This window comes from Sebastes umbrosus, chromosome 8 (assembly GCF_015220745.1).
Source record: "Sebastes umbrosus isolate fSebUmb1 chromosome 8, fSebUmb1.pri, whole genome shotgun sequence".
Taxonomy (NCBI): Eukaryota; Metazoa; Chordata; class Actinopteri; order Perciformes; family Sebastidae; genus Sebastes; species Sebastes umbrosus.
The window spans coordinates 26,964,225-26,987,978 of NC_051276.1; the positions used below are offsets into that span (position 1 = coordinate 26,964,225).

The 23,754-nt window shown below is 37.4% G+C and overlaps 1 protein-coding gene across 4 annotated transcripts in view; it reads left to right on the forward strand.

The window, feature by feature from the left end:
* Positions 1–2,840: 2,840 nt before the first annotated feature.
* Positions 2,841–23,754, forward strand: part of ksr2 (kinase suppressor of ras 2) — a 117,110-nt gene continuing 96,196 nt past the window's right edge. For 2 of the 4 annotated variants that reach the window (XM_037777586.1, XM_037777585.1), the window contains exons 1-3: positions 2,842–3,811; positions 19,349–19,489; positions 20,380–20,530. In XM_037777586.1, the coding sequence (XP_037633514.1) occupies positions 3,638–3,811; positions 19,349–19,489; positions 20,380–20,530 (466 nt within the window). In that variant the 5' untranslated portion in view covers positions 2,842–3,637. Of the gene's footprint in view, positions 3,812–19,348; positions 19,490–20,379; positions 20,531–23,754 lie in introns of all 4 variants that reach the window. The other 2 variants (XM_037777587.1, XM_037777584.1) reach the window with 2 other exon arrangements.

Genomic DNA, 23,754 nt, shown 5'->3' on the forward strand with positions numbered 1-23,754 from the left:
GCATATCCTCCTGGGAACCGAGTAAAAAAAGTGTCTTCAAATTCCTTTTTTGGTGTGATTTATTTCCTATTTAGGGTTAAAAGTAAATCTTACAATAATTTAGGCTTTTAAAATTTGTTTATTTAGAAGATATACAAAATTAACACATTATGGCCGTAGAGTGATATTAAACCAAGAATACATTCAACTTGATTAATATCACTGGAAAGCCCAGGATATCCTCTTTACAATACACCAGGGGTTGATAGAGTAGGTCAAAAGAGTAAAAGGATACGCATGTGGAAAAAATGTCCACTACAGAGGACACATGTCAATGGGCTGGGTCTAAGCTGGATATACTGTGCAATGCATGCACATATTTTGGTGCGCTTTGTAAATATATTTATGAAAAAAATGTGTTATTGCAAAACATTTTATATAATTCAGTTAAAATTAAAATCATTAAACCAAGAGTCACCTTAATATGCTGTTCTTGGACCCAGTGCTGGCTGATGTCTCTGCAGGTAACACAGAGAATATGTCATACACATTTCCCACTAGTGTCTCATATGCCATTGCTCTGTTGAGTTCAGAGATCCCCCAAAGGGCAACTTATCACAAATAACAATTTAGGTAGGCCAATATGAGGATATATATTCATATATTTTTTTTAAAAGTCCTTTACTAGATGATGTCATCACTGTTATGATCAGTTAGGCTAGTTATGGTATTGACGAATGATCCAAAAATTTAAAAAAGTAAAAAGTCTGTAGGCTTGTCTTGCCCTTAAAATTCAAAACACACCTCAAAATGTTACTTTCATTTATTAATGAAGCCCATTCATTCCCCTCATAAATTAACTTTAATATACTTTATTCCAAAATAAAAAAATGTTGCCAGTTCAAGACACAAGGGAATAAACAAACCTCACTGACTGAGAGTTTGTTTAGGCCTGGTGTGTTACCACTCTTAAAACCTGTCCAATGTCTGTTAGCAGGTCCTACATTCAAGTCTCTACCCTGATTTGGCTTTTAGCAATTTGATGAAATGTTAAGCACAAACCTTTTCTCCACTAACTTTATATTTCAGTTATGTGGACAATATTTTCTTCTAACAATACTGTGATGGCAATCAAATATTGACATGAGATTGACATGCATTTGGATTATTATTTCACCCAATACCTTATAACAGTTGGCTGGTTTCTAACATAATTGGTATGTGACTCCTTAAAATGAAGCACAGTCTTGATGCCTTATAACAGATTAGTGATATGAGTTGTGAGCAACAGAGGGATTTTCCCTCCTCAGATTGTTTAATTTGAGTGTATCCATTATTTCAACAGTAAAAAAAGAAACATTTAGATTAAAGTTCAAGAAAATAAACAAAATGTTGTGTAACAGAAATATATATGTTTTCATTTATGTCTTTAATCATCTTATGATCCCTCAGATTTATAATGGGACCCCCAAGTTAGGAACAAATGCCTAATAAGGATCCGGAAATTTTCGATTAAGCATGCTAATTAAACATCATAGGTGATTTGCCTTTTAATTTTATTTGTATTGTTTGTTTTTTTACTGTAATGGCTGTACATAAAATAATTCCTTGTTTTGATAATGTTCAATAATATGTTAGAGGTCCAATATCGTGCTCATTTTCAGGTTCATACTTGTATTTGTGTTTCTACTAGAACATGTTTACATGCTGTTATGTTCAGAAAACCTTTATTTTCCTCATACTGTCTGTCTGAATATACCTGTATTTACCCTCTGTCTGAGATGCTCCGTTTTAGTGCATTTCAATGGAATTGCAACGGAATTGCGTTGCTAGGCAACAGTTTGGGTCCATATTTACTTCCTGTCAGCTGATGTCATTAACATACACTGCAACAGGAAATAAGCTGCGACACATTAAAATGTTTACGTTTAAAACCGTGTAATTGTCTAAATATTGTATATTTGTGACAACACAAATGGACAGAAATCCTAACGGCTTGTTTCAAACGCACAATTTCTGAATACAGGCTGTGTGTATTTCTCTGTATATGGAGCGTTTTGATAGTTTAACAGTATTTATAAGGCACTTAAACCTGTTTTATAATGTACAAGACCTGAAAATCTCACTTTTTACAATATGGGAACTTTAATATTTAACCTGTTTTTAAATCAGGTAGTCCCATTGAGATCAATATCTCTTTTGCAAGAGAGACCTGAGTACAGGAGAAGAAATAAGAACAGAGATAAGACACACAACAAAAACAAAGTCAGTCACACACAAGCACATAAACAATCTCGAAAACCAAAGGTAGAAAAATTCATTTTTTATAAAATTCATCCAAATATGATGAGTCTTTCAAATATTAAATATGTTGTCAATAAATTAAAAATAAAAATAAAATGAAAAGTTACATAAAATCACTGTAAGTCTATTAACTTATTTGTTTATTTAATTTATTATTACTCTCTTATTTTTGTATTATTATAGTTTTTTTAGTTTTTTTTAATTCTATTCTTTCTTTTTATCATTATAATAATAATAATAATAATAATAATAATAATAATTATTATTATTTATTTTCTTAATTTTATTTCAACTTTTAATATTGTGTCTAGTGTACTTAATGAGTTCGTCTATAAGCTCAACTACTGGGTTTATAAACTATTGTAATTAAAAATAAAATAATAAAAAAATAAATTGCATATATGAAAACAACCTCAAAAAAAGGGAAAAAATAAAGTATATTATATATATTTTAAAAAAAAATCACTGTAAATCATGACAAAAAAAAGGTCTAAGGCCTACTAAAACAACACACACAGCTGTAGAAATACTGCCTTGTGTCTAAAAAAATATAATAACCGTGCAGAGCCCAATATCTTTCCCTCCAAACATGTGAAAAGTGTGACTTTTTGCTCCTCGTGCATACAGGCCCTGGATGAGAGGATGAGACTGGAGCACAGTGAGCCCAGTCCACCGCACTTGTCGCTGCTGTAAATCTCGCGAGATCGTCCTCATCATCACGTTGGAGAGCCTGGGCGATGCTTGGTGCTGTTGCTGTTGCTGTGGGTTTGATTGACAGGAAACATGTCGGTGTGGTGGGAGCGAACCGGGATGCAGCTGCTGCCAAGGGAGACAGGGAGTACCTGCATCCAATCCACACATCAGCACCTTTAAAAAAACAACCAGGCTTTCCTCAGATCCGTCTGCTTATGATGCACTGAACTGCTTCTTTTTATCTCTCTTTTTTTTTTAAAACACATCCTTTTTTGAAAAAAACGAAGGGGGGGCACCCAATGGATGCTGTGGTCTCTTCTTCTTCTTCTTCTTCTTCTGCTTCACATTGTGTTTGATTTAAAGCCTCCAAACCAAGAGAGACACCTTGATGAAAACAGCAGGAACTACGAGGACTGTTGTTGCAATGGAGTCGACTCTCTCATCACGGCTCAAACCGCGTCTGTAAAAAAAAAAACCTCCAGCATCATCATCTCGTTTTCATGGCGTTGCTGCTGCTGCTCATCATCTGCACCGTGGGCTTCTCCACGTTTCTTTTCTGAAATATTATTTTTTATTTTATTTTTTTATTTTTTTTCTTTATTTAAAGTGCAAAAAAAAAAAAGGGGTTTAAAAATAACGAACCCACTGCTCGCCAAAAACTATGAACGAGGAGATGACAAAAAGCGAGGAGCAGCATCTGAGTTTGCAGAAAGCCTTGCAGCAGTGCGAGTTGGTGCAAAACATGATAGACATAAGCATTTCTAGTTTGGAGGGTTTACGCACCAAATGTGCCACATCCAACGACTTGACACAAAAAGAGATACGAACACTGGAGGTAAGTAAAGGGCACCATTTGTGTTGGATTTGTGCATCTAAAATCAATACAGAAAAAGGCTGTCACCGTCTGCTATTTTATTCCTAGGCCACTATGCATATTTTTTTTTTGCATAAATGTGCAAAAAATATCCCTGCTTAAAGCCTGCAGTGCTATATCTGTGTTTTTTTTTGTGCAGTGCAATAAATCAAGAGGCTATATACTGGGCTGCAGTGGTGCTGTTAGAGACTTGCGCATTCTGCAGGTGGCGTTGAGAGAAGAGAGAGAAGGTGGCTCTCTTCTCTCTCCATCAGAATAATCTGTGAGGCAGCAAAGAGGCCTTATAGGCAAACCCAGTGTTTACAATCCATTACCGATGCCAGTCTGCGCATCTGTCCTCGCAGTGCATCATCCAGGCCAACGCTGCTGCTGCTGCTGTTACGCAATTGGAGAGCAGATTATACTAAAATTGTTACCAAATATCCGTTTAATTGGCTCCGAGGGGGTATATATATTCCGTCAATTGCGTTACGTAATGGTCATGTTGTGTTTTTGGAGATATCAGACTGCACTGTAAACAATTGCTGTTAATTTACAGCAGGATTTCAACAGTATTAACCTGTTATTGCTAAAAAAAAAACAGTGCTTTACTGTTAAAGGACCCATATGATGCTCATTTTCAGGTTCATACTTGTATTTAGTGTTTCTACTTTAACATGTTTACCTGCTGTAATGTTAAAAAAAACTTTATTTTCCTCATACTGTCTGCCTGAGTATTTACCCTCCGTCTGAAACGCTCCGTTTTAGCGCATTTTGACGGAATTGCAACAGAATTGCGTTGTTAGGCAACAGCTTGGGTCCATGTGTACTTCCTGTCAGCTGATGACATTCACATACACTGCTAACCAGGAATAAACTGGGACACATTTAGAACGTTTACGTTTAAAATTGTGTCAAGAGTCTAAATATTGTTTAATATGGGACCTTTAATATAAAAGAAAACCTGTTAAATTATGCTCATAGGCCGTTTTTTAACTGAACTATAATGCATTCTTAAAAAAACAGGACTTTACTGCTGATCAACTGTCTAAAGTATCATCAGTTACAGTTTCATGCAGTATTTTTTTTTATTCTGTGACCTGATCTGCACATGTGAGGCGTGTACATTGTACATGATTGTAAAATCAGTGAATTAGCTTTATTGTTCTTCACTCACATGTTGTTCTGGTTTGCATTCTGTGCTCAGCTATAGACAGACATTTTGGGAAAAGTGTCAACAAGTCTAGTATAGCCTTTTTCCTAACAAGTGCCTTTAATTGTATTTAGTGTGACTATTCCTATGTCACCTGCTAAGTCTGTTCATTTAAAGGCAAAAAATAATGTTTATTAAAATGTATGTAAAAAATACAACCTAAATAGTGCATTAAAACAAATCAGTAAGATAATGTAAAAGAAAGGTGAAAAACAGCTATATAATGTATCTTTAAACAGTAAATTAACTGTAAAATACTGTGAAATTAATAAAAAAAACAGTTCAAACTGTATTTTTCATTAACAGTACAAAGCTGTAAATTTCAGCGACGGTATAATAATGTTAATTTTACAGTAACATAAAGGCAACCCTGCTGCCATCAGTTCTTTACTGTTATTTTACTGGGAAATTCTCAACAGTGTGTCCATTTTTAGACCACTTAAACCAGTCCAATACCAAACCCCATAATAAAAAAAGACGCCATAAAGTGCGATAAGGTCACTGAAAACTCACTATTGAGCACTGCAGACACACAGCACATGCGTTATAATATAAGGGGCCTGTGAGAATGTTATTATGGTGATGCCTCGGGAGATTAAAACAAATACCATTTAAGTGCTGATAAGGTCGCCATAAACTCAGCACTGTGTGCCATCAAACACACTTAAAGTCCCCAGAGGGGAATATAATTGAGATATTACATAAAAAATAAACTTGTGAGTGCCACACACTAACCATAAACCCCACAGGAATATGATACTTTAATATAATATATATAAACATATAGTATATATTCAATGTCTGAGCTATTTAAGTGAAGTTTTGCAAGTGTTGCACATAGACAAGGGACAGGAATCCAAGAGGAGAGAGAGAGAGATGATATTATGTGCTGCCAGCATTGAGCAGCCTACAGTGTGAAGATAAATGTTCCCTGGGTGCCTTGCAAAGCATTGTGGGTACTGGATTATTTGTTGTAAGCATGACAGAAGTATTGTTTTTATGTTACCACATATTAATATTAGCCTGGCGGATCTTAAGAGTTGATTTATTTGGACTTTTTGTGGAAACTGAGATAAAAAAAAGAGATGGAGTTGTAACTTTACCTTTTTGGATGAATCCTTACTTTTTTACAAAGTAAAAGTAAAGCTATACCCAGATAATATATTCCCTTTATTAGAAAACAAACATTGGCAATCTTAAATGAAGCGTAAATGATCAGCATGTGCAGACATATCTGTACTAGAGCTGCAACGATCAATCGATTAGTTGTCAACTATTAGGCAACTATTTTGATAAATTTTTAAGAAATAAAAGTCTTAATTCTCTGATTCCAGCTTCTTAAAAGCGAATATTTTCTGGTTTCTTTACTCCTCTATGACAGTAAACTGAATATCTTTGGACAAAACAAGACATTTGAGGACGTCATCCTGGGCTTGGGGAAACACTGGTCTACATTTTTCACCATTTTCTGTCATTTTATAGATCAAACATCTTATCGATTAATCGAGAAAATAATGGACGGATGAAAATAATCATTAGCTGCAGCCTTAATCTGTACCAACTGTGCTATGAGGGACTATACAGAAACTATTCAGTGGTTAAAAGGGGTCAGAAATGGGGGAAGGTGTTGTAACTTTTCTTTTGGCCCAAGTAAGGTTAGTCAAACTCTTTGGGAAAGTAGGGGAGAGTCTTTTATTTTTTTCTCATCCTAATTTCATTTGCCTTCCATTGCAATATTGTAAAAAGTTACATAAACATCTAAAAGACAAGGGTTTTATTTGCAGTGACGCCCATATGGTTAACATATTGGACCTTGCGGAGTTTTTGACCACTGTTGGTGCTTTAGAGTGTTTGAATGAGGCAGCATTGTTTGTAGGGTTGCAACTAACAATTATTTCATTGTCAATTAATCTGTTGATTATTTTCCTGATTAATCGATTAGTTCTTTGGTCTATAAAATGTCAGAAAATGGTGAAAAAATGTTGATCTGTGTTTCCCAAAGTCCAAGATGACGTCCTCAAATGTCTTGATTTGTCCAAAGATATTCAGTTTACTGTCATAGAGGAGTAAAGAAACCAGAACATATTCACATTTAAGAAGCTGCAATCAGAGAATTTTGACTTTTTTTTTCTTAAAAAAGAATACTCAAATTGATTAATTGATTATCAAAATAGTTGGAAATTATTGTAATAGTTGACAACTAATCGATTAATCGTTGCAGCTCTAATTGTTTGTATCACTTGTTCTACCAGTCTGTTGAGGGGTGATGATGTGAAACACATTTCTGGTGATTGCAGAGGGCAGTAACGCAAGGTAGCAAAGAGAAGAAGAATACAGGTTCTAAAACATTCATAAGTTATTCATCTGTTTATATCTATTGAATTGAATGCAGGAAATGTAATGATTGAAATGTAATGCACTGGGGGTATTGTAGTTGTTATACATCACAACATCTATCTTCACTTTGTATACTGTAGTTTAATTAATTGAGTCCACTTTAATCTCACTTTCATTGCTTCTGCAGAGTAAACAACGTAAACGTTTTCTTCCTTTTTATGAAATTTTTTGAACAAAGTTTTTTCAATGTGCACGATCAAAAAACATGTCCTATACCTTTAATAGTTAACAATGTTATGGTTGTTTTTAGACGCAGTTAATGCTAATCGTGTTTCCATTGAGTTACGCTGAACCCAAGCTATGTATATTACTGAAAGCTGCAGTCGATTACCATAAATTACAATCTAAAATTGGAGCCAACATTTATGACAAGTATAATGGATCCTGTGGCAAAGCATAGCCAGCATATCCAGCTCAATGCAATTATTATTTAAAGTTGCATATACAGTTATTTTTAGCCACTAGAGGGCAGCACAATGTACGACATAGCACCTTACAAAGTTGTTACTTGTTAGCTGAAGTTATATGGTGCCTTCAAATGAAACAACATGGGAAGTCGTGTACACAGTATGCTTGGCGTTCAAGTGGATAAGTTGTGAGAACGCTGCTAAGCAACAGCGATATTAATGTTACTGTTGGCGTCTAGAAGCCACAGAGGCTAACAATCGAGCAAGCTAGTAAGTGGGTAACATAATGCAGTAAATGCAAAGGCAAAATGACAGAGGAAAAAAGATGGGGAATATCAACATTTTCCTCAGACCTATTATAAAATTACAAAGAAAAACAATAAACTAAAATTACAATATATTAACTTATTATGCACTGAAAAATGAACTTCCATAACATCTGCCATTTCTGACAACGTCAACCAACGCGTCACAACTTGTGAACTCTGAGTTTTCAAAAACTTTCCACGAGGTTGTGAATACCACGAGAGAGGGGGGCGTTCATATGGACTCTTGTCGTAAACACGACCCCATTTGAAGGCACCAATAGACCTTTTCATTTCCATTCTGTTGCTAGGGCAACAGCTTTGGTCCAAGTTGACTTCCTGTCAGCTGCTGCATTAACAAACATCGCAACAAGAAATACATTTAGCCCATTTAGAATGTTTATATTGTCAAGTTTGAAAAGGTCTGTAGCAAAAAGTTGCCCGTTTACACATCCAGTAGACACAGAGGGACATTGATTTGAAGTCAAGTTTCTGGCCTCACATTGAATATAATGTCCAATATTCACTTTCCCTGAGCTCTGTTTTGGTCTCCATCAAGTCCTGAGAAAAACGTATCTGGCTCTTCAGCTCCGTAACATTCACCAGCTAGTTGCTGTATTGTCTCTCCGTTGTTTGGGCAGGTGGGTTTATCTTCATCGATGCTGTTTGGTTGAAAACAGACGCGCTCTGCAGCTGGAAACAGAGTTGATGAGAGCGGAGCTTGTGGGGCCTTTCAATATAAGAATATTGATTACTGTGGTTTTAAACTGTGGGTCAAATTCCACATCAGTATTTTTCAGTATCACCACTCTTTGCGTCCAAGTAGTGAGTCCCCAGGACTATTAATGTCCCAAGTTCCCAACTTATGTCCCATTTATGGTCTCTCTCTCTCTCTCTTTCTCCTTTCATAACTGCATAGAAATTCATGATCCAGTGACGACTTAGATTTGTTGCAGACATCCTAAAGCTTTAAATGAAGCAGTAACAGCGAGTGATGTAGCAAACCTTCACTCGTTCAACTGCAACCACAAGTTGTATCTCCGTGTTGAAGTTTTGGTTTAATACAGATACACTCTTCACAATAAACTTGTTTGAAAAGAAAAAAAAGTATCATGCAAATTGTTTTATATGCTACTACATTCACAATGCTTTAAAAAACACCGTCATTGGCCACGTTTTCATTATGTGTACGTCCACCAGACAAAATAATAGAAACACCAACGTGAATCCAGGTCAGAGTGAGATATTTTGGTAGTCACGTACTGTTGTGGGCTGCAGTTCTTCTGTTGTTAAATTTAGGCTACAATTCCCTTTGCAAAAACATTTTTATCAATACCTGTGAACCAATACAATACAATACAATATGGCGTGGGCTACTGCAGGAACTTGCTCTGGATGGAACTGCGTATCAGCTTTTTGTATTATTTGATTTTGTGAGATTTTTTTCTCAGGCAGAAATTAAATATGTGAAAGAAATGCTCAACAGAAAGAAACACGCAAACACACTTAACAGATAATTCACAAAAGAGTTACTCCTGAGAAGCGTCTAATCTTCCTCAAATCCTCCGAGTCGGAGAGCTTTCAGGATGGCGGTCCTCTTATTGCCTCGACGACAAATGAGTTGTCCTCCAGGGGTTTTGATGAGGATCACAATGACGTCAGCCATACGCAAACCCTTCCTCGTTAACCTGCCCCTGATCTTTATTGAGTGCTGTGTGTATGGGAGATTCCTCTACGACATCTCTGTTTTCCATCTCTATTATTAACCTAAAGGACCCAGATTGGGCCTCAGACACAATCTGCTGGAGCACTGACCTCGCTTTAGCCAAAAGCTCTACCAAGAATAGCAGCCTATATCATTACCTGGATGAAGTGTTGATACTGGTTTCCATTAATATGATTATGCATTGTCGGCGGTATCCCTTGGATACGCTGGAATGATCCACGCACATCATGAATGATGGTTTTTTTTAGGCTTTTATAGAGATGCAAACACATGATGGAGCATGGCATGTGATCCAATTATGTAATTCATATAACAGAAAAGAGGCCAGGTCAAAACAAGTATTAATGTTTATTTAAACAAGAAGTATAGCATCAGCTGTTGTTTTTTTTTGCTTCTAAGGTGGATATTATTTTTACTGTAGCTTAGAAGGTTAAAGGGTTCATTGTGCTTGAAGCAAACTGGGTCATACAAAGTGTTGTCCGACCACGTCTAAAGGCACAAGTGTTTATACCTGTTCTGAGTGGCCACACTCGAAGGGAAGCTGACGTTAAAGCCTCCTCTTGTCTCTATCAAACTGCATGCCGACTGAAACCCAACCTTACTCTCACACCTGAGGCCAATTACTGTGTAGAGTGGGCATGATTGTCACATTGTCTGCATTATCTTCTTTTAAGTTGATGTGGCAAACTTGTTAGCAAACAGTCGCTAGTTTACACATCCAGAAGTTACGGATCAACATTGTCATTCGTTTCTCACCACCTGGCATATGTAAGTCCAATATTCACTCTACATTTATCTCTGTTTTGGTCTCCTAGAGGGAAATATTTGGTTTAAATTCTCCGCTATGTTCACCAGAGGCCTCATTACAGAAACTTCCTAAGTCTGAAATCAAATCTTATCTTAGTTTACGATGACATTTGGGAATTTTGGTATCAGAGAAACATGATTTCTAACTGCGTTTAGGAAAAAATCCTATTTTATCTTGGATAGGAATTTAGCTATCACAGACCTTCCTAACGGGATTTCCCAAGTTAGGATGGCATAGACCCTGTCCTAAATTCAAAATAACTGCAAATATAGTAGCAGCACTGTTGTTATGTCTGAATGGCAATGACAATGAAGATGAGGAACAACATGAACATCGAAATATAATGATTGAAAGGCTACTCAAACCGTATGATGACGCTTTAAATTTCCCGGATCATGTATTGATTAAAAATTATATATATATAAATTGAATACATGTAATATATGTTTCCTCTCCTCTACCGAAACGATTACTGTCCTCCTTATATCAAAAATGTAATACCTGTCTTTCTTTGTCAGTGATAGCTAGCAAGTGACAAGTGAGAGCCGTTGATATTATTGTCCATCTCGAGTAGTCTACAGGTACGTTCTAATCAAAGAAACAGGCATGACAAGACGACGAGTGCTGATTGAAGAATCAAATTTACAGTTATAGTTAAGATTTCTTAAGTTAAGATAGGAGGTCTGAGAAAGGATAGGACACAGCCATGCCTTTAGGAATTGCTTCTGTAAAAGGAAAATAGGTTTCTTTGAAACTTAAGTTAAGATAGGAGAAGCAGCTAGGATATTTTTCTGTGATGAGGCCCCAGCTCTTATAACTGTGTCTGTCTGCTATTTGGTGCTGAGCAAGTGATATACAGTGGATTTTTAGTTATTTTTCTTCACTGAAAACAGCTGCCCGCTGCAGCTGAATTTCCCCAATTTGATGGAAGTGCACTACTAAATATCTCGAATACAATTTTGATATGATTCTAATTTAATAGGGTTTAGTTGTCTGACTCATTTTGACCTGTGGACAATCAAACCATTGTGCTCCCTTGCCATTAAACTTTGCTTTGGTATGCTAGAATTTCACAGAATGAGATCATGATTAATTTCATTTACGTGTTCTGGCCCCTTCAAGTTTATGAACATGCTTTCAATTCATAATAATAATAATAATAATTTTCTTTAAGACCTAACACCTATGTATTGTACATCAGTGCACTGAGAATGCCTTTACACATGTGATGTCTTTTCCTAGTTCATTTCATTTTCTCATACAAACCAGTTTGGTTGCTGAATTATTAATTACTACAGTATGCTGCAACTCAGTTGGCTAAATCTACCGGTTAAGGAAAGCACTGTATACAAATGTGTACATTTTAAGTTACACAAAATTTGCCAAAAGACCATTTATTATGCTCTTGAATAAGCTTGAATGATAGTGCTGGACTCTAGTTTATCAGATAGACTGATAGACCATAGACTGGCCAACCTTGTCCAGCATACCTGTATGTCCACACAGTTTAAGACCCAGGACGGGCTTGTCTTCTTGTTCAGAAAGCATTGATTGTTGCTATTTTGTAACTTGATGGTGAAAAGATACCAGCAGCACTATCACAGGAATTCTGCATGTCTAGCAGTCCGTGCAAAGGCAGAGACAGAAGGTAAAGATAATAACGTGTTAAAAACAGGGATAACTTTCAGCTTGTGGCGTGCTATTGTTAGCCTGCTAACCCGAGCAGCTTATGCTTGTGCATCTGTCCACAGTGCATTATGTTCAGTCCCTTCTGGTTTTCGCTACAGCAAGGGAGTAAAGTTTGCTTTTCCAAATCTGCTCAGACTGGAGCTTTAGGAAGGCGATGCCGCTTGGTGGTTGGTTTTACACGTTAGATCAGGGACACATTACCCAGGGGCCACATTGTTCTCATTGAATGGGGCTTCTTCAGTGCTCAGTGTAAACAAAACTTATTTTCAACAATAATTTTCAACTATATACACTCTAAAGTTGAGCAACTCCCTTTCTCTCTTTCCTCTCCCTAATACTCTTCTACATGTTTTGTCAAGTAAGGCCCTAATGACTTGACCTAATAACCTGAGATTGTATTCCTTGAGAACGGCAGCTTTTTCCTTGCAGAGGAGACAGAGAGAAGTCACATTAAACTCCAAGAATATAATCAGTTGTCCACCTCTCTTGAAACTAGCTTTGCTCCAGGTCAACCTCTATTTTAGGTTTAGAAAGAGACATTTTGAGACAACTCCCAGACTGGACAACGCCGTGGTAGCGACCTGTCAATCACATGATAGCCACGCCCTAAAGCATAGCCTGCTTTATGGTCTATTTGACTCTAAATGGGACCATAATTTACTAATGCTGTATTGAAGAAGACTTGAAACTAGCGATTGAGACCATAAACTCATGTTTAAAATGTTTACTGAGGTAATAAATCAAGTGAGAAGTAGGCTCATTTTGTCATAGACTTCTATACAATCAGATTTGTTTTTGCAACCAGAGGAGTCGCCCCCTGCTGGCTATTAGAAAGAATGCAAGGTTAAGGCAATTCAGCATTGGCTTCACTTTTCAGACCCGGAGGTTGCCCACTGGCTGGATTTAACAATATATTCTTAACATGTGGGGGGTCTTATGAAATTGTCTGGCGGGCTGTATCTATCCCCTGGGCCAGTAGTTTGAGACCCCTTAAACAACACTAAGACTAAGATAGTGAAAGAGGGAGATGCACTTTGATGACAATAGAATTATTGATTGAAAAGTCTCTTCAAAAATGTCAGTGTCTCAATCTCTCTCTCTCTCTCTCTCTCTTTCTCTCTCTCTCTCTCTCTCTCTCTCTCACGCTCACCCTCCTCCTTTCATTTGCACTGAATAAGAACCCGTTACTTTATATATGCTATGTCATGCTACGTTGTTGCATAAGATATATTTGAAACATGGAGGGACAATGGGCCCCTGGGCACAGACATGCAAAAGGCCCCACCACCTGTCCTACATACAGTAGGAGCAAGACACACAGACTTTGTTTAGCCCCTTTTTGTTGTTGTTTTATGTTTCCTTGTAATTGTTTTGTGTCACTTTGTAATTGTAATGGTTCTTTTTGGAGTTATATTTTTATCTGTGAGGTTGTTTTGCCCCTTTTTGTAGTTGTTTTGAATCTCTTTGTGTCACTTAGCAGCTGTTTTGCATCTCTTTGTAGTCATTTTGAGTGTCTGTGTGGTCATTTTGAGTCTCTTTGTAGAAATTTAGAGTCTTGTTGTAGTCCTTTAGAGTATCTTTGTTGTCATTTTGAGTCTCTTTGTAGTTGCTTTGTGTGTCTTTGTCGTTGTTTAGCCCCCTTTCATAGTCATTGTGATTCTCTTTGTGGTTTCTTTATGTCTCTTTGCAGCTGTTTTGCATCTCTTTCGTAGTCTGTTTGTGTCTCTTAGTAATTTGAGTCTGTGTATTCATTTTGAGTGTCTTTGTAGTCATTTTGAGTCTCTGTAGTTGCTTTGTGTCTCTTTGTGGTTGTTTTGCCCCTTTTCATAGTTGTTGTGAGTCTCTTTGTGTCTCTTTGTATCATTTTGTATCTCTTTGTAGTCTTTTAATGTTTCTTTGTGGTAATTTTGAGTCTCTTCCTGGTTGGTATTTGTCTCTTTGAGTGACATGTTGTAGTTGAAGGCCAGGGGGTCCCCTGACACTTTGAACCCCTGGGCCTGTGCCCGATAGGCCCGTTCAGTAATCCATCCATGATTTGAAGTAGCATGAGACTAGATATTGTAAGAATATGATGTACAATAAGAAGTCGACACATTTAGCCTGGGTAAATGTGTGTTTCTCTGTAGGTGTGGACTGAGCAGTTACCTTATTGGGCAGAGCGGTAGCAGCCGTGGGCAGCTGCTGTAGGGTTTTCTACATTCAGAGGTGACTTGCGAGTCCCTCCTCCACTGGTTTCTACTTTGGTATTCACTGATGTAGGCCAGCACTGTCTAATTTCTAGCAGTCATTTTGTAGGTGTATGTTTGGAATGGGGCCATCCAAATGTATCATCCTTGAGTCTTCAAGCATCACGTCATCCACTGTGGGCCTGGACCTTATTCTACCATCATTTTCTATCAGACCAATTGTTTCAGCTCAAAATTGCTTCACTACAAATGTGCTTGCTGTAAATCCTACTTGCCGTGTCGTAGGACGTGAGTACAGTCAAAACAAAACAAAATATCTCTTCAATTTATCAATTCTGCACTCTGCAATGTCACTGATATGATGTAAATCAAATTTGCAAAAATATAGCTGATGTAGTTTTGCGGCTATCTAATTCTTTAATCATTTAATCAATAGTATAAGTTGCCAGGTCAGAGAAGGTTTACAGGATTGTAGTGAGACCAGCTATGTTGTATGTTTTGGAGGCAAGAGGTGGCAGAGTTGAAGATGCTAAGATTTCCGTTGGGGGTAATAAAGATGGACAGGATTAGGAATGAGTTTATTAGAGGGACAGCTCAGGTTAGACAGTTTGGAGACAAAACGAGAGAGGCGAGATTGTTATGGTTTGGACATGTGCAAAGGAGAGATGCTGGATATATTGGGAGAAAGATGCTGAAGGAAGGCCAAAGATGAGTTTTATAGATGTGTTGTGGGAGGACATGCAGGTGGTTGGCGCGACGGAGGAAGATGCAGAGGACAGGAAGAGATGGAAACAGATGATCCGCTGGGGTGACCCCTAACGGGAGCAGCCGAAAGAAGGAGAAGAAATATAAGTTGCCAAGTCACAAAGGAAAACTGTATTAAAAGTGTTTGGCAATGGTGTACGAAGTATTCAGATCCTTTTCTTAAGTAAAAGTAGCAATACCACGGTGTAAAAATACTTGATTACAAGTAAAAGTCTTGCATTCAAAGTCATACGTAAAAAGTATTATCTGCAAAATGAAATAGAAAATCAAAAGTACTTATAATGCAGAACAATGGCTTCTGTGGGTATCATATTATTACATATTATATTATTATTACTGATGCACTAATGTGCAAGTAACCTTTTATCATTGCAGTTGGCCATGATGAAGCTAAATGCAGCTACTTTGTATACAGTTTGGTAGTTTAATCTACAAAAAAAACTGCTCACCAGTACTGAGTACTTCTGATTTTTGTCCACATGAGTACCCTTACTACTTATTGTTTACCGCCACCTCCTGGTGAGTCTAGGTGTGCACCCAAACACCTGCGTAACTGTGTCTCTGTGTAAACACATAGCTAGCTTAATGCTGAGAAAGCAGCCCTGAAAATGCCTTTGATATTCCTTCTCATCATCCAATTTAATCTATAGGCCAACAGATATCATATTTTTAGTTGGTTTTATTAAAGCGTATATGCAATATTATATCTGTGTACAATTTGATTTGTATCAATAGCTACATAAAAAGCTTTTATTAACCAAACATACATTTGGTATGTTGGAGAGAAAAGTGTTTTCCTCTGAAATATAGTGTAGTAGAAGTAAAACGTATAAATCATAAATACAGGAAATACTGCAAAGTACAAGTACCTCAAAATTGTACTTAAGTACAGTAGAGTAAGTGTACTTTGTTAATATCCACCGTTGGCTGTGCTAGCTGGGTAATGGTGTATTTAATGATATGTTTGTTAGAAGCGATAGGTATGATTGAGAAATGGATCCATGTTGAAACATGAAAAAAGTGTTGGTTGTCCTGAATTCTAAGCTGCCTTATTTGCATAAAATATACGTATTTGATACAAGTATATAATCTATATATTATAGTAGACTCTGTTTTGTATGCACCGCATTGACCCTTTGCATACATTTGAAGTCCTTTAGTCCATGAGTACCAATATCTAGCCTATCTAAAGTTGTCACTTAGTTAGGGGTCAGTGAGAATAGAGTTCAGACTGGCTGAGGAGCAGAAAGACTTGTAGTTTTTTATTTAAAGGGACTGCTTGTAAGAATCAGAAATTGGTTGTAACGGCGACACCTGTGGCCGTTAAGTCAACGAAAGTCAGCGTCCTGTTGCTCGCACTCGCCCGTGTGAACGCGCTACGTGAATGTGAGCGAGCATCCGTCAAAACAGTGAGGCGACACACGTCAGCTAAAACCACAATATCCCTCTATATTTCACCTGCTTGGCAGTAATGTTAGCTGACCAGATGAAGGTCTCTCCATGAATCAATGCTGACCCTAGGGTTGGCTTTTCCTGCTTCAGCCTCCCGACTGGGGCCGGAGAGAGACACCTGCACCTGGTCAGAGACGATAACGTTTCTCGCTGCGGAGCCCCGTCACTTCACAAGACACGGGAAACCTCTGTTGGTCTGGAGGAGCTGCAGCAGTTATTTCTGCACGAACGTCCACTGTACATTCACTAGATATTCTCAGAGCTACGAAGTCTTCTGCAGTGTGTAGTGTGCGTGCGTGCACGTGAGGTGGAGCGAGAGAGCGAGAACGAGCGCGTTGTGTGAGTGAAGGCAGGCAGAGGAGCAGAGGAGCAGAGTACAGCAGAGACTCCGGCCCTGGAGACCAAAGCTACGGTCTTCCCTGCGTCCTCCGACCGCGGCCAACACTGTTTAACAGACGGACTTCACTAGATATAACTTTACGGTTTTGGTGCTTCTGTGTAGTTTGTGTTGGAGTCTCGTCTGAACAGCGTAACCACACGCGAGCGCGCATGGGACACCGACCTGGATTGATTTATATGTGTAAGAAGTTACAAACAGTCCCTTTGAACAGAATTATTTCTATTATAAAAACCCAAATGGCCTGTTAGACCGTCTTGGAGGTCCTAGTGTTAACCGGCCGGTAGGGGGCGCCAGTGGTCAACAAATGAACTGGAGCTGCTCAGAGAGAGAGAGGAGGAGGAGAATATGTGTAAGAATATTTCTTAGCATCTTGTAACATACATTTTACATTTATTTATTTATTAGTTTATTTGATAGGGACAATACATAGGCATTGTTACGCTTAAGGACGGTCTGCAGGACAGATAATAATGCACACAGTGCACTTTCATATACTTTTTAATTCTGCACACCACAAACAGCTCTATGTACAATGTACAGCTGTATTCTGCACTTTAGTCTATTCTTTTTAAAAAAAAACTCTACCTCAGTTCTCATTCCGCATTATATTCCATATTTGATATTTCTTAATCCCCTGGTCTCTACTGTATATCTCCTATATTTAATTATTCAGCACTATATCAATTTTTTGCACTATATTCACATTTGTAATAGTCCTGTATCTCAGTTGTTACCCTGCACTATATGCAGTTTTAACAGTTTTCTTCATCTTGTATTTTTATATCTGGTATATTTTCTATACTTTGTACTTTGTACTACTAACTTGTGCCTTTTTACTAACATGTTTTGCACTATGGAACTGTGATGGTGGAAACTTGAATTTCCATCGGGATCAATAAAGTTACTATCTATCTATCTATCTATCTATCTATCTTAATTAAAAAAAAGAGGTTTTGAAAAAAACACTGCAAAGACCCGTGTCACCACCACCCCACTCTATAAGAGCTCACCAGTATAACCACAGCTTTCAACCACTAGCCACTAAGCAGGTGTTGAGTAATCCTAGTAGTGGTGGTTGAGGAAACAGAGTGTTGTTGTCTTTATTTTCCCTGCACTGGTTATCCAGGCTATCCAGGGATTTCAGGGACTTTGTAGTAAACAGTGTAGCCTACATCTCTGACTGTGAGACTACTGCTGCTCACTATAGCCTTCCTTTAATGTCATTGTCATATGTCAAGCAACTTTAACCTGTGGGACTTTTAACAGTTTCTATACAAAAAGCAGCAAGTTGTTGTAAAATTAAGTGAAAATGTCTTTTAAACTGACCAGCAAAAAAAAACATATATATTCTTGAAAAATGTCTTGTGTTGACAAAGTTATAGTCATTTAGATTAATAGTGTCGGCGTCCACCGCATCGCCCTCTTGGTGTTTATTTCACAACAATGTCCCGCTATCTGTACATTATCCTGCTTATTACACGGCTACTTATTTAAAAAATCAATAATTTGACACAAAAATGGTCCTCCAGAGTCCGGCATCAGAACTCCGCCTATCTGTTAGAGATAGCAACGGTCTGATATAAAGAAATAACAGACCGTAGAACACAGTGATTAACCAATCTGAATTGAGTATTCAACAAAGCCATGTAATAACAATATTTAAATCTTTTTGCTTTCCGGAGCCAAACGCTATTCTTGCCTTGATTTTACAGGATGCAATAGGATTTAATACCAACTTTACAGAAACTTCATACATTATTGGGTTTCTATTTATTGTCAGTCTCGCTTGTGATAAATTCAGGTCAGTTCTTCAGGACAGGCCATGTCAACAAAGAGGTGTTGTTCTGATTCAAGACTAAAACTAACTAACTGTTTTAGTGCTAAAAGGTGAATCAAGAAGTCAGTCTATTTTTAAAACAATATCCAGCACTGCTAATTAAAGGCATTTTCACCTTTTCACTTACATGGTATGGATCAGATTTTTGTTCTTTTCAGAGTTGTACAGTACTACAGTACATGCAGTTTTCTTGTTGTGCAGGACAGTTGTACAAACTAACAGTAATTATTTTTATGTGGAAAAGTGAAAATGGGAGAAAAGGGTTGATCAGCATTAAATAAAGTGTAATGTATTTGCAGCCCTCCCTCACTGTGTTTGTCCCTCTTGTCCTCAGGGGAAGTTGGTGAAGTACTTCAGCCGCCAGCTGTCCTGTAAGTGCAAAGTGGCCTTAGAGGAGCGCAGTGTCGAGCTGGAGGACTTCCCTCGCCTCTGCCACTGGTTCCGCATCGTCAACTTGAGGAAGGAGGTCACACAGGTAATATGTCCAGTCTAAAAAGAAGCTCATCTTATCTCCCATAATTACAATGTGAGAATGAGATATTATTATTTTAAATTTTTGCTCAATTAAAAATCTGGTATTTGATAATGTAGATGTTGGTGTCTAACAAAATTTCAGAGTGTGCTAAGTGTGTGATTTGGTTTTATTTTTATTTTATTTTTTTATTGATCCGACCTAACCCTGGTGGTTTATTTGGCTAACATTCATACCATGTTACTGGCCTTGGACTTTTTTGCATGTCACCTTTTTTCTGTTTATCATTTAGTCTTTTTTCTATCAAGCAGCAGAAACCCCCACTGCAGAAGTGTTTTAAGCTGCAGTTCCTGTAACGGCCGCTAGATGCTGGCTTCAAGAAAACCCTTCAACTTTTCCCTCTAAATACAGAAGTCAAGTTTAAGCAATGAAGTTTATGCTCTCAATAGTTAGTATAACATCTTTTAAGACATCTTTTGGTGGCAGTTTGAAAAACAATTGTTCTATTAATGAGGCATTAAAGCTAAAAAAAAAAGTATTTGATTTCCAGGCATTTTTACTTGATTGACAGGTGTCTCAGCCCAATACAGTCAGCCATGGTGGTTGCAGCTTGTTTGCCTTTAAAATGTATTTTTTTTGTCTCATTTGTGACAATAGATAAACCTAAATGCATGCTTTAAGAGTGACACAGACAAGCCAGAGTTTTTACAGTCCATGACCTCTTTCCACTCTTAACTGATGATAAAACACTCACTGAAAAAGGTTTAAGTTTTCCACACAACTTCTGCCAAAATGCATCTTTAACTAATGTTCCATATATTAATATGAGATCTTAACGATGTGTGTATCTGTGTCATGTGTTAACATACATTATGTGTGTGTGTGTTTTGCAGGAGATGAGCCCAGGTGAGGTGACCCTGGAGGGCCTGCTGGAGAAGAGCGAGGAGCAGGTGTGTGAGCAGCTGCAGAAGTTTGGCGCCAACGAAGAGGAGTGCGCCCGACTCAACGCCTCCCTCTCCTGCCTCAAAAAGGCCCACCAGCTCGGTAAGGGTCCTGGCAAAACACACAGAGAGGAGCTCACACACAAACACACACATCCATAGAAATACCTGCCTTTAAATGTCCTGAAAGGAAAACATTAGTGTCCTTTAGAGTTATCACCACTTACCACCACTATGTGTAAAATTACATCCCTAACTCATTTGAAATGTAGTTTTTTGAATAAACTTCTTCTTCTTAAATATTTGCCATGCCTCCTGAATAATATACTTGAATAGCCCTGCCATAGGGAACACTTAGTCACCCTTTTGTATCATCTTTTTAAACAATTATGATATTTTTTTGTCACCAAAGTTACAGTATTGTTGCAGGGTAATACAGTTTAAAGATGTGAGAAATCCTCTCTTTTGCATTCAAGGACACTCTGACATGTGAGACTTGAGAGACAGCTGCTGAAGAGTAACTTATTTTTTATTAAAAGTATATTTGGGGGCATTTTATGCTTTTGTTAGACGGTAGACAGTAGAGAGCTGACAGGAGATGAGGGAACAGAGAGAGGATGGCATGCAACAAAAATCTCCAGCCGGACTCAAACTAGGGATGCAATTAATATCTCAGCGTCTTAAACCTGTAGGCCAACGGTATGCAACTAATAGCAAATTATTTAATTAAACTTTTTAACTGAATTCTTATAATAGTTTTCCCAACAGGTGTGTTCACTTACTTCCCAACAACATAGTTTATGAATTATTTACTTTTGACAGTCAACTTGCAAATCTTAGATGTCGGAGCATCCTTAAACGCACCATCACTTGACAATATTTCTGTGAGAAACAAATAAATTGAGTTTAACTGTGATGCATTACTTATGTCAAATACATGCAATTTGATTTTTATACAAACTGAAATAATATATGGCTGCCTAGAAAGTAGGAACTCAATCTGAAAACCTACAGTATAGTTCAGAAACAATACAATATGTAGTTAATGAGCTAAAACATAAAAGGTGTTGTGACACACAATGAAAAAGCAGGAGAAAGATGCTTGTTTAAATTCTACTATTACTACTACAATTACCTCATTATCCCGCTCTATAAGATGTGTATACTGTACATAAGATGTGTACGATGCATTATGCCATTTTTAAAAGAAAAGGAGGATTTGTTTTTGAGATGAGGTATAGAACAGGAGTGGTAAACCGCTGCCTTGTATTATGTGCATATCTATATTAGTTATCAAGAGTGTAGTCTAGTACAGTATAGGCCACAGTGTATAGTGAAGGCTAACCCTAAAGTTTTGTTTATTCTCGCATGAGGCACCATGGCGCGGACCTCCACAGATGGCGCGTACAAAGAGCACGCACTAAGACGTTTATGCTCAACGCGTTGTTCTTTGAAGTATTCTCCGAAACGCCAGAGGGCATACAAACAAAATGTTTCTGTGAAGAAGCAAGAAGTCAACGAGTGTTACCGGCAAAAACGCCAGAAACCAAACTTTTCAATGCGGAGGAGGAATTGTGATGAACTGTAAACCCATCATATCTCATATTCATGGACATACTTTATCAACTTTATACAATCCCTGTAAAGAAAGGAGTCAAGTATTAAATGTATTATAAAGAAACGGAGGTTGAAAGGTTTAATATCCTGTAAACAATTTGATTCGGCTGGCAAAATAGAGATCTCCTGCTTTTAAAGCATTTAAAAACAAATTGGCCATCTTTCTATTTCATTATTTTACTTCTTCAATTAAGTTATTTGCTTTTATTTTATTGTGACAGTCATGTCTGATAAGCCCCGTGTGGGTGCCTAGTCACAAAAATTCAGAGGTGCACGGCCAAGCACTGCGACAACTTGAGGAGCCTTCGCGCTTCAAGCACAATACGCGATGATGTCATTTTTGGCTCACGCACCCTCACGCCGGGGATCTGGTTTAACTGTGATAGGGATGACATCAAATGCAACCTAATTATACAGAATATATGGTGTATAAAAATATTGATATTTACATTTTGATAACATTATATATGATAGTAGCATTAGGTGACACTTTACATACTGCACATATGACATTAATCATCAATGAGATAATTATGTCAAATCACAAATATAGTATATTTTACCACAATTATGTAGTGTTCAGATTAATGTGTTTGTATCAATGATGCAGATATTAAAAAAGAAAACTTTGTTAAGAGTATAATCCACGCATCCACATACTGAACTAACACTAATGTTATATATAAAGGTTGCAGTTTATTTCATGGTGCCATGATCTGTGACATTATCTTTGAATTCTTCATGCCCTTACCAAAACCATTATGTAGGCTACATGTATGATGTCTTTGTTTATGGACTATAAAAACAGGACTAGAATTTACAGCAGTCATCATCTGTAGTTTGATGCCTGTTATGTGTTTTTTATAATGTTGTAATGGCAAAAATTCAAAGGATGTAACAAAAATGCAGCCTCATTTCTGATTTCAGACAGAAAATGGTACCTTATTTGACTAAGTTTAACTCTAACAGACCCTTTAATTGTTTGATCGTCATGACATACAGTATATATGCTACGATATAAAGTCAGTGTTTACTGCGGTGTTAATTCACTGCCAGTCCTAGAGATAACTTAACACAGTGTGCCCAGTACTGTTTGTGTTTCAGTAGGTGGCACTGTTTTCTTCATATGTTCAGCCAGAGTGGCTCAGCTCTTTTCTTTATTCTTAACAATTTGTAAATTAAACTTAATCACTACTTGTGTGGCAGACAATTCATTTTATTCAGAAATAAGACCCCACCTGTTTAGAGCAACAGCTTTTATGATTCCATGATACCATGTCATTATGAATCCTTATTACAGCAATCATTGATGGCAATTTAAAATATGTGTGGGGTGTTACTTAAAATGTCTGAGTCATGCAGTCATGTGATTATGTAAAAGAATCTACAATGACTGCATGGGAAAGTCAGTAAATTCAGCAATTTAGCTCACTTTTCTGTTCTGAAAAGGCCAATCTGTTGAATATGAAGCAAAAAGTAGAATGTAAGATGGTCTTTTTGCTCTTTTGACCTCATTTGAAAACTGTCGCTTTTTAATTATAATGTATTGATTATTTTAATGGATTGGACAACTTGCGCGTTATAAATCCACATAAGTCTTATCACATAAATCTAAATACATTCATCCTGAGCAGAGCTCTGATCAGCCAGACTAAGTGAAAACACCTGTGGATGTGCAGGGCCTTGTTATCCTGCAGTGATGCATGTGTT